Source organism: Filicampus tigris, chromosome 22 (assembly GCF_054856515.1).
Source record: "Filicampus tigris isolate MCC_2025a chromosome 22, RoL_Ftig_1.0, whole genome shotgun sequence".
NCBI lineage: Eukaryota > Metazoa > Chordata > Actinopteri > Syngnathiformes > Syngnathidae > Filicampus > Filicampus tigris.
Window position 1 is genome coordinate 238,188 of NC_141238.1, and position 11,508 is coordinate 249,695.

Genomic DNA, 11,508 nt, shown 5'->3' on the forward strand with positions numbered 1-11,508 from the left:
GTTTTTTTTTTTTGCGCGGCTGCTTCCGCGCGGTGGGCGGCACCAAGATGGATGCCAATCAACGCGCAGCTTTTGTGCGGCAGCAGTTTCATTTGAGTGCGACACGTGACACCAAAGCAAAGGCAAATGGACGTCTTCGCAGCTTGTCGGTCACTTCCGATCACTTCATTGTTCGGCGCTGCCAAAAGTGTTCCGCTCAACAATGGCCGTGAGTCGCGTTCGCTCGACCACAGGAAGTGAGCAGGCAGGCAGCCGGCCAGTCGGCCAGCCGGCTTGCACTGCGCTGCCATCTGCTGGCTGCTAGGTAAAACTGCACGACCGCGAGCCACACTCGCTACGCAACCATGACGTCATCGCGCCCACTTGCGCTCGTTCCACTCTTGTGACTCGAAACAATCGGATTTCCAATGACATTTCCTCAGTGGAACCAATGGAAATGTTAACAATGTTTTCAAGACAGTGAAAGCAACACTGTGTAAAATCGTAGGGCAAAACTCACAGTAGAATGCAAACTTTTTGGGATGTTCCCGCGCGCGCGGGCCACCAGGCGGCAGTAGAAATAGCGGAAATGACGGTCTTTTGGGTCGTTACAAAACACAATTTAATGTTCATCAGAAATCACAGACTAGACAAACACCGAATAACATTTCTAGTTTGTAAAAATGTCATTTGAAAAACACATTGGAAATCTCCTTTGTACTTGTGTCTATGTCAAAAGTATCAAAAATAGGCAGCAAAAGCGGACTGTAAATTATAGCGCAGGAGGCTGAAAAGATTTGCTAAGTTTCCCAGCGCAAAGAGCTCAGAGAAAAGAGGGAAAAAGTGGCCAGCCGCGTTGGCGCGTCAGTAGCCCTTCATGGCCATGGACGAGGCGCCGGCCTGCTCGTGGCGTCTGACCTGGTGGATCATCAGGAGGGAGACCAGCAGGCCCAGGAGCTAAACCACATCCGCGTCGCAACGCTTAGAAGGACATTTGGGCAGGCGCGTGCGCGCCGGGCGACGCCGCGCAACTCACCGCCACGACGGCGAAGCCGAACAGGAAGCCGATGGCGATGTTGAAGAAGAAGTCGGCGTAGGTGACGATCACCTCGCCGCAGGACTGGTGAGAAGACGAGCGGTTATTGATGGCCGGCGGTGAGCATTTTGAAAACGTCAGCCCGATTCGGAGACAGGACTTTGTCAAAGTAGGAGCCCGGAGCTCGCGCAAAACGGCTGCCAAAACGCAAAACGGCCGACTTCCTGTTTATGCTCGGCCAGGCGTCCTTGAGAGTTTTTTCTTTTTTCTCCCCCCACTTTGGTGTCCGTTGGTCAAATTGGTGTCAGCGGCTGATTTCTCTTTTTCTTCCCCCTTTCCTCCCTCTAAACTCCAAGCGAGTGATGCTGAGTGGACTTGCCCAAAGTGGCTCCTTTCCTTCCTCTTGCCACTTTTTGGGGCCTTGTGTTATGACGAAGCATGTCTGCCCATTTTGGTTGGATGGGTGAAATTGTTGTAACTTTCAAGCGGGGGGAACTCCTGAGTCAATTCGCTCAGAGCGACTGCACAAACCAAAACGGCCCACTTCTTCCTGTTTGTTCTTGTGTGTGAGACTTGTGGTGTCGGGGGCTGAGTTTTTGCCATGTGTGTGTGTGTGTGTGCGCTCTTACTTGCTGGTAGATCAGATCAGGGCCGGTGGTTCCCTGCAGACAAAATGGTGCGGCTCAATGATGCGGTAGCGAGGGGGGGCGCCAAAAGCCGTTAGCGCGCTTAGCGCGGCGGCTACCTGAGGTCTGGCCTTGCATCCGGAATGCCCAAAGGCCCCGTAACCTCCGAAGCCGTCCAGTCCGGGTCGGCACTTGCACGTGGCGGGAATGTCGTCGCCCCAGTCGCTGGCGCTCACCAGGCCGCAACACTGACCCTAAGTTACGCACACACACACATTTTGCTGTTCTTTCCGCTCCCCAAGCGCCTTGCCGACGCGTGTGCGAACGTGCGGCGGTGGTCTCACGCTCTCCTGCAGCTGCTGGAGCATGGCGCGAAATCCTTCCTCCGCCATGAAGGGCTTGGCCACCTCGGCCGAGGTGCTGCGGAAGCTCTGCCGCACCTTCACAACATCGACACTTGGCGTCACGTCGTCCGCGCTCGGCGCGTGCAAACGGCGAGCGCTTGCTCCGGTCCGCATGCGGCTGTGTTAGCGTGTTGCTAACAAAGCGCGACCTCGGCTTTCCTTCCAAAAGCGCCGACTCAACCCAATCATATGGAAAGCAAAGCCTTATTTGCCGTCGGGAATCCATTTCAGACAAAACGGCAACAGGAACATTTTTCACAAAGATTGGCATTTTCCTTCCAGATACTCCACAAACCTGATGTGTGGAACCTTATGAAATAAAAAATAAAGGCCAACCTTGTTCCTCATGACGACCACCACGATGCCGAAGATGAGCATGATGATCATGCCCACCGCCATGAAGCCGGCAAACTGACAACAAAGGCAACGGTGACAGGTTAGTGGTGCGCGCGCGCGCGCGCGCGGGCGGGCGAGGCCCCGCTGGCCGTCATGCGACTTTTGCGCGGCCACCTACGATCTTGAGGGCGAGCTCCTTCTCGGATATTCCGGCGTAGATTCCCAAACAGGAAATGCCCAGGACGCCGATGGCAAAGACCCACACCCAGCCCATGCCCGGCGCGCCCACCGCCGCCAGCTGCGTCACGCACGCACGCACGCACGCACGCAACACAATCGCAAGTGGTCAAATCAATGACTTTGCACTTTTTCTCACTTCAACAACAAACACCATTTCATCACATTCATTGTCGTCTTCATTCTGCAACTTTATTCCTGTAGCGCATTTCACAAGAGCTGCAGCAAAGCACTTTACACACAACAACAAAATGAAACTAATCCAACAAGCGAAAGTGGACATTGTCGTTGTCCGGGTCCATTTGCAAAAGTCGTCTTCCCAAAACTCTTTTCCTCTTTGGCTTCCTGATTCCTGATTTCACTTGTAATGAATCCGCTCTGGCCGCTCACGTAACGGGGGGCGGGGGGGGAGTCATTGAAGAAATCCACACACACACACACATGTGGATTGTTTTTGACGTTGGCACGGCAGCAGCGGCACCGATTTTTTTTTTTCCCCCCCTTCCCAATTACGCCGCTTCCCGACACGGCCTTCACGAGCATTCCAGGAAATTCGACACCTTCCCCTCAGCGTACTTGCTGCACGCACCAAAGTTGCGTGAGTCACGGGGCGGATGCTAAGCTAAAGCGCTAACGCGGCTGCCGGCCATTCAAATGGTCCGCGGTCGTCGTCATCTCGCAAAACCGCCCTGACGCTTCCCTTCAATGGATGCAAAAGGGAGCAAGTGAAGGAAATTCTGTGGCTACAACAACAACAACAACTTGGAGTGAGAGGAGTCGACTTTCCAAAGGCGCTTCTTGTACAACTGCTGATTTCGTCGCTTCTTTTCATAAGAGTCGCCGCTGTAGTTTGAGTTCTTTTCTAGTACTCGTTGCTGTAGTACGCAAGTAAGTGTTTGTTGTCGAGTACACTTCAAAAAATGATTTCGAAATCAAATCATCTGGATCCAGCTCCATTTTTGGAGCGGATGTTTCGTCTACTTTCACAAATGGATCCAGATGACGCGACACTCTTCAACCACTTGATCACATCAAATTGAGGCAATTCCACAACATTTTTTTTTTTTTTTCCGGTGTAGACGTTTTAAGCATTTTTGGAAAGAGTCGACTGAAATCGTTTACCTGCGTACTGTAGATGCTGGTCTTCACCGCCCCGAAGATCAGCAGACATCCGATGATCTAAACACGAGCACGCAAAGTGGCACGTGACGTGAGGTGGCGGAATGGAACGGAAGCAGTCATGTCAAATGTGATGCAACAAAACGGGGTTGAAGGTCACAATGCACCGTCATAACGTGAGTTCCCACAAGCAAAGGTCATGCAAGTAACGATCAATAGCTGGTGGAACGTAACGTAGCGCGATGGAGCAAATGTCGTCAAGGAGGCCGAGTGGGCCGTCGGCGCCAACGGGTGACGTCATCCATCTCGCCGTGACCTTTTATGCGACATCGCCAAATGAAAACTCAACGACGACTTGGCACTTTGTTCGCCTTTTGAGGAGAATCGTAAAAGTTGAAACAGACACGTGCGCGCGTGCGCTCACATCCCTTGCAGTGAAGAAGAAGTGAGAGCAGACATGTTGCAGATGGAAACTCAGAATCAGTGCGTGCTATCATGAAAAAAAAAAAAAGAAAAAGAAGGAGGAGGAGGAGGAGGAGGAAAGAAGTGGGCGTGGGTGGCGGTGGGCTTTCGACTTTTGCCTTTGGGGGAAAACAAAACACGACCTGAGCTCAGTTCTAGACTTTTTTGTTTTTTGTCCAAGTGGAAATGTACTCAACTTGGACACCTTTATTGTTGGCTGTGCTGTTACGCAACCACATACATTCTTCTGGAAAATTTGATTCCCTCCAGATTGACAACATGAGCTGTACAAACAAATAACTTTTGCCCCCCTTGCGCCCCCGCCCCCTTAAACACATTCCTTCACAAAGCAGTTGCATTATGTCAAGACAGTTTTGGATTTGCACTTGATCACCTCCAAACTAAAGGCCAATAAATACATTTGAAAACAAATGACATGACTTCCTTTTCCCTATTAAAAAAAGGTCCTTCAAAAAAAAAAAGTTGGACTCTTATGTAACATGTGAATATTATCACCAAAACAGAACCGTCTTTGCAAACTATTTTTATTCTTATGAGCAATCTTGGTTTCAGATGGAAACCAAAAAAAAAAGGTAGATCATTCTGGTTGCTTCCAATAGTAAAAAAAAAAAAAATGGATTAAATTATGATTTTTTTTCCGATTTTATCCATATTAATCTATTGCTATTGCAATCAGAAACAAGCCTTATTTATTCTTGTCATGTTACATATATATACACACAAACATATATCGTCGCTGTCATGTGAAAAACACGAATCTCCATTTTTTTTTTCATTTTTCTTATTTTTACATGAATGGCGTTTCCGCATTACAGACATCGCATTACTGTGAAAATTAAAAAAGTTTCCAAAATGCGAGATAAGTGTTTTTCACAGGATAGCGACGATATATATACACACACACACACATATACATATATATATATATATATATATATATATATATATATATATATATATATATATATATATATATATATATATATATATATATATATATAACCTATATGGATGTGACACGAGGAAAGCAGTTGTACTTACAGCAAAGACGACATTGAAGAAGACAAAAAGACATTTGAGGCAGCTGTTAATTTTCCCCATCTTGCCGCTGCAGTCGAAGCTTGTGCGTGTGTGCGTGAGCTGCTTTGATGAGCTGCAGCTTGTTAGGATGGTAAAAGCTGCATCCGCGCCAATCCAGAGCTATGACGCCCAGAGACCATCCCCTCCAGTCAGCACACTAGAAACATTACACGCACACGCACACGCACGCACGCACACGCACACGCACCCCATTTTGGATGCTTTAGTGTGGAAAACATTCTCGGATGTCATTTTTCAATAAAAACTAAAGCAGAAAAAGTTGAGTTTTCATAGTTGCAAAGGTGTCTTTTGGGCGACTTTGGAGTCTCACTCCCCAAGTTGTAGTTGATGGACATCTACGTCGAGCACGTCAGTCAGGTCGCGTGTGTACCCGTGTGTCTGTGTATCACGCGTGTGTGTATATTTGGGCGTTTGTGTAAGTGTGTGAGTCTATCTATCCAAACGGAACTTTTGCCAACAAGGCGGGAAAGAACAAAAAGAATGTCCCAAACAGACAATGTTCCTGCGCCTGATTGGCTGCTGGCGATCATGTGACCGACTCCTCTTTTACTGGTCCCCAGGGGGGAAACGCAAAGTTTCAAGTGGGCTCGTTGCACAAGTTTTGACGTGAGCCATCTGGCCCAGGACAGCGTTGAAGGGAGGAATGCGCCTTTTACTGTGAAAGAGCTGGCCGCAGGAAGGGTGTGTTGTGCTGCGCTGCGTGTGTTTGGCTTTTTTTTTTCCTGGGGTGGGAGAGGCAGGCAGGCAGGAAGGCCGAAACTGCGCCCAGGTGGGAATTGGCGACGGACTCGCCAGTCCATCCTGCCGCCCCAGCAGGAAAACACAGATCGACACAACCTTTGCTTGGGTTTTTTTGTGTTTTATCGCATGAATCACAGACTTCTTTTTTTTTTTTGGTTTGTTTCCATTGGACCCTTGCGATCCAAGATGGCACTAATGCGAGCCTTTCAACGTTTCAATTCCTATGCACAAAAAACGTTTCTCGACAAATAACAGAAGATCGCTTTCAAAAAAACGGAACTCAAACTGAAAAACGGGGTTGGGGGAATCAAGTAATATGTCTTCAAAGTGCTTTTCATGTTTGACACGGAGCATACAAGTTGCCTTTGGGAATTTTGATGTAGCAAGCTTACCACGTGAAGGGAAAAAGAGGGAGCGCTCCACCGTGACGTCGCCCCCTGCCGGCCTGGAGGTAGAAGGCAGCCATTGTCCCTGTGGGCCAGACGAAAGCATAGTCGCGTTATCTTGCTCACACGCGCGAGCGGTCCTCAAATCAAAACAGCGGCCTCACATTCAACTGCGGGTGTGACTGCTTTCCTGTTCAAACTGCTTTGCGGTTTCCTGTTTGAAAGGTCGCCCGCTCGCTCTCGCACTGCGAGACACTGCAATGAACGCACGACACAACACAAGTACGGCCAAACCAGAAAAGCTTCCAAGTGCACCCGTCCACATTGCTTCATTTTGGATAAGGAACTTGTTTTAGTTGTGTTCGTTCACACCCAGTACAGCATTGTCCAACACTTGAGGTGTGATCTTAAATCCTTCGGCGCTCAAAAAGCTCCTCGCGCAAAAAATTGATCCAGGCGACGAATGAAAGCAAATGCCCATCGGCCGTTGAAAACAACTTTGGCCGTAACGACGCTTCTACAGAGCAAGGATACAACTCCATAGATGCGATAGTTGATGAAAACATTCAGTCACGGCAGACTTCCAGAGATTTCTCTGTCATCGAGTCTCGACTCATCCGAGCTCAGCAGCGCGCCGCTGACGTCGGTCCAGATTTGGTTTCCTTCTGTTTTGTTTTTGAGACAATAGCGAAAAGAGTGCCGTTGTCTGGATCAGAGCGGGCCCGTTTTGTTGCAAAGGTGGTGCGGAAGGAGCCGTCAGCCACCAAGGTCATCGCGTGGCCGACGCTGACAATTTGCTCGGGACTTGCGGCCACGCGACTTTCTCCGCGCGGCCCGTGTGCACCTTCGCCCGCGGGTGGCACACTTACCACTTGAAAGCAGTTCGGTAGGCGCGCACATCGGAAAATTCAAACACTTTGTTCGGTTATGGCGAGCGGCTGCCTGCGTGGGCGCGGTTAAGGACAGCAGCGATTTGGGACGCGTGAGGGAAGCGGGAAGGACTCCACGGCCGCGTGTCTTCGTCTCCCGGGCATCCGCCAAACACTCCGAGTGGGGAATGACAGTCGGGTGGAACTTGACGTTGGGAAAAGCGGCGTGAACGGGCAGCCAAGTGGCAGGCGCAAGTTGTCACGCAACTTTTCAAAACCTTCGCCGTGACGAAGATCACGTCCGGGCGGCCTCAGGCTCCTTTGAGCCCAAACGTCTTCTCCGGCTCAATTGGAGATGCCGCGTCTTGAAACACGAGCAAACAAGAAACACACACATACAAACACGCGCAAAAAAATAAGCATGACGAAATAGGCGGTCATGATTTTGTGCGAGTACAAAAACAACACGCTCGTTTAGTTGTTTGTTTTTTTTCCAAGATGAAAATAGATCAAGTTGCTCTCGCTGCCCCCATTTCATCCCCTTACAACGCTGCTGGGGAAAAAGAGATCAAAGATGCCACCGTGCCAAGAAGAAGTCACGTGCTGCTCTCAAAATGTCATCCGGTCTTCATTCAAACCGCAACAACAAAAGACAAAGTCAATGTGCCGGAAAGAGCGTCGCGCCAATGAGTGCAGCAAAGCGGACGACTTGCAAATCGGGCCCGCAAATCTGAAAGACTGCTTTCAACTTTCAAAACATCGCAACATTTGGCCGACGGGAAAGGCTCACAAAACACCCACCGAAGGGACGTGAAAACAGAAAACCAAAAACAGGCAAATATACCGCACACATAAACATCACATGCGCGTGCACACACACGACAATCACACGCACTCCGAGTGAGTGAACAGTTCCTGGAGAGCGCATTGCGCCTCAGCGTCTCCCCCAAGTGGAAGAAAGAAGACATTGCATGAAGTGTCAAAGGTGTTGCTTGACCACTGCTGGCCGCCGCCGCCTGCTGCTGCTCAGCCCTCAGCTTTCAGCCTTCGGCCTTCGCTCGCTACTTGACGGACGCGTCCGCTGGAGTGCGCCTGCACAGAGCCAACGCCAACGACATCGCCGCGGCTGCCACCTGCAACCCACGCGCACGCATACACACTGTCACGTGCGCGCGCGCGCACGCGTGCGTGCGCGGTCGACGTGGGTTTACCGCCAAGGTGGCAAAGGTTGAAATGATGCCGATCCTGAGCTTGATGGGGAAGCTGACGTGACTCTTCAGGATGGGCCCGCATGGCTGAGCCAAAACGCACAAGCACAAATGAAGCAAACGCAAATGAAGACGCCGCCGACGCGCGCAGACCGTGTGGGCCGTGCGCTCGGGCACCTTGGAATGAACAAAAAAGCGCTCCGGAGCATCGGGAGCGCTCGCCAGGGCGCACGGCTGGTGCGACGGCGGCCTGGCGGGCAAACATTTCCCCTTTCACATTTGGAGTCAGCAACACATTTCCAACGGCCGCGTGTGCTGGTGGCCCACCTGTCCGGCACGCAGAGACAGGAAGCGGGAGGCGGCGGCGCCCCCCAGTCGTCAGCGCCTCTCAGGCCACAGCAAGCGCCCTGCGGACAAGCCGGCGGGGGGCGGGCGGCGTCAGCGCAGTTGGCCGCTTTGGTGGTGGTGGTGGTGTGTGTGGTGGTGGTGGTGTGTGTGGGGGGGGGGGGCGCACCTGAGCCTGCAGCTTGTCCATCTGGTCCCGGACGTACGGGTCGGCCCGGTGCAGCGGCGTGGCGTTGACGAAGGCCTCGTCGGCGGCGGCGGCCATCTGACGACCGAGCGGGACAAGCGCTGTAGCGGCCGGCGGCCAGAGGGGGCGCCGGCGCTCGCTCGACACTTACCTCCACTTGCAGCTCGGCCAGCCCAGAAGACGCCACCAGCATGGACACCAACTCCACCGACAGCATGCCGCTGAACTGAAACAACACACGCACACGCACACACCCCCCCACACACACACACACACCCACACCCACACACTCTGTGCAACACTTTGTGTGCGTGTGGTGAAAAAGTATCTGCACGATTGCATGTGTTTGGAGTGTATGTGTGCATGGAATATTGTGTGTGTCCATGTGACTGTGTTGATGTCTTGAGTCTTAGTGCATGTCAATGTTTAGTGTGTGTGTGTGTGTGTGTGCCTGTAGTGTTTGTCTACCAGCATCGTGGGAACATCAATTTTGAAATACAAGGTTGGTCATGTGATGCCCTCTGGAGTCCTTGCACAAATAACTCTGTGTGTGTGTGTCTTACCAGCATCAGCAACATCCTGTGGTCTAAAGCAGCAGCGCAGACGCCGACGAGCGACAAAAAGACGGTGACGGGTCCAAACACCTGCAGGACCAGCAGCCCGTCACGGCCGGACACATCCGCCAACATCTGGACCACGCACACGCACGGACGTCACACACAGTCATCGCGCGCGCGCGTGTGTGTGTGTGTGTGTGTGTGTGTGTGTGTGTGCGGGTGCAGTCACCTCAGCAACCGGGACGCTGCCGTCAACGGAGGAGAAAGCGACAGCGATCATCAGCACGCCGCACACCTGCACGACATCATCACAACACGGTTCTTGAAAAGTACACAGAGTACTGGTGGCGCTATTTGGAAAAGAGCAGCTGCACCCAATACGCGTCAACGTGGTTCCGGTGCCCGGAAGGCGCATATCAACAGTGGTACAACATATTTGCAAAACATTTCTTGCCATATTCGCAAAACTGCACCGATAAATTCCTCAAACGTGTTCCGAAACATCCGACATTCAATGCCCGCAACACGCAGAAGATATATTTGTCAAATGTACCAATCGTAAACGGCTAATATTCGTAAAAAACAAAAACAAAAAAAGTGTCGACGGAGCAAGATGAGTCAAAGACACCATATTTGTCAACATGAGGTCGCTTCGGCTTTGGAAAAGCAGCCTGCCGTGGATGCGGTTGGCAATTTGCTTACGGCGAGCAGCAGCGTGACGCAGATGTCGAGCCCTCGCAAGTGACTCCTGCGGCCAGCCATGACCGACGCCGGCGAGAGCCAAATCCAAAATGAGCCAAATCCAAAATGAGCCTCCAGCCGCCACCGGTGCGCGTGGGCGCGCGCGCGCGCGCCAGTGATGGATGTTGTTTAAAGCGGCGCGTGTCTCTGGAAGAACATGACCAAGTTTGGAAGATTAGCTGCACAGGAGACAAGAAGGAAAGGAGGAAACGCATGCTGACCAACAACAACCGCCGCCGCCAAAAACTTTCACGTAGCGGCTAGCAAAAGAGTGTTGGATATTTGCGACTTGACGTTGTGGAAAAGAGAGCATGCAGGGAAAGAATTCAACTTCACAAGAGTTGACTCGAGGCTAAAAATAGCGACACTGCGCGACCGTGTGCCCGAGGAGTAGCGAGCGGATCAAAGGTCAGAGCGGTTTGGAACGACTGCACTCAATGTCCAAGTATCTTGGAACTTGTGGAATCAAGGCGGCAGCAGCATCAGCAGCGTGGAGCAAAGTTAGCCACGCCCACCACAACTGAATCTAGGACGGAAGAACCTCCAAATACAGTCGAGTGGAACAAGTAGGACCGACCTTGGAATAAGTGGACTAAAGGTGGAAGCGCCCTGGGAAACGTTTAAGCGCATTGGAAGGAACGAGCGGAACAAAGGCAGCGGCCCTTTTCCTCCCGCCGTCCTTCCTGTTGAAACGGCTGTCAAACAGCTGCTGAAAATCAAGCAGACACGTCGGAGGAAGGACAGCGAGTCCTGCTCGTCGTCACTCACGCGACAAGCGCTGCGGAGCACCGGGGGGGGGGGCATTGGCCGACATCCGGCGTCGGAAGGCCTGGCCGACCCGCCCTGGGACTGCGAGCGCCTGGCAACAAGTCACATCGAGTTGGACAGGCACCCTGGAACAAAGGCGACAAAGTTACAAGCGCCTTGGAACAAGTGGAAAAGCAACAGAAGAAGCGCAAGAGCCGCTGACACGAGACGACATGAAAGCAGGCGCGCGCGTGCGTGTGCCTGCGTTAATCTTGACTTCACTGGATTTGCTTGCCCCGAAAGCGAAGAAGACTGCTTACAAGCCGCGACGACAATCTGCAATTAAGTCACTCAAATCCAACACCGAAGAGGCAATCAAATGGCACTGATGGCAATGAGGAGACAT

The 11,508-nt window shown here is 51.7% G+C and overlaps 2 protein-coding genes across 8 annotated transcripts; both read right to left on the bottom strand.

The window, feature by feature from the left end:
- Nucleotides 1-577: 577 nt before the first annotated feature.
- Nucleotides 578-7,612, bottom strand: LOC147126276 (tetraspanin-8-like). Its single transcript, XM_086022679.1, has 11 exons — nucleotides 6,613-7,612; nucleotides 6,455-6,533; nucleotides 5,262-5,457; nucleotides 3,741-3,797; nucleotides 2,560-2,679; nucleotides 2,382-2,456; nucleotides 1,986-2,081; nucleotides 1,761-1,895; nucleotides 1,645-1,677; nucleotides 1,016-1,099; nucleotides 578-936 (listed from the first exon to the last, which is right to left on the bottom strand). The coding sequence occupies exons 3-11, from the start codon at nucleotides 5,319-5,321 to the stop codon at nucleotides 844-846; spliced, it is 753 nt and encodes a 250-aa protein (XP_085878805.1). The 5' UTR covers nucleotides 5,322-5,457; nucleotides 6,455-6,533; nucleotides 6,613-7,612; the 3' UTR covers nucleotides 578-843.
- A 145-nt stretch (nucleotides 7,613-7,757) lies between these two features.
- On the bottom strand, nucleotides 7,758-11,349 carry LOC147126277 (uncharacterized). 7 transcript variants are annotated; one of them, XM_086022676.1, is made up of 8 exons: nucleotides 11,124-11,349; nucleotides 10,317-10,502; nucleotides 9,844-9,909; nucleotides 9,621-9,746; nucleotides 9,209-9,283; nucleotides 9,040-9,135; nucleotides 8,853-8,932; nucleotides 7,758-8,775 (listed from the first exon to the last, which is right to left on the bottom strand). In XM_086022676.1, exons 2-8 carry the CDS (start codon nucleotides 10,374-10,376, stop codon nucleotides 8,379-8,381), a joined length of 900 nt encoding a protein of 299 aa, XP_085878802.1. In that variant the 5' UTR covers nucleotides 10,377-10,502; nucleotides 11,124-11,349; the 3' UTR covers nucleotides 7,758-8,378. The 7 variants fall into 7 exon arrangements, with proteins under 7 accessions (XP_085878802.1, XP_085878804.1, XP_085878803.1 ...); XM_086022678.1 differs by lacking the exon at nucleotides 11,124-11,349 and having other exon boundaries at nucleotides 7,758-8,450; nucleotides 8,529-8,612; nucleotides 8,703-8,775; nucleotides 9,844-11,117; XM_086022677.1 differs by lacking the exon at nucleotides 10,317-10,502.
- Nucleotides 11,350-11,508: the final 159 nt, after the last annotated feature.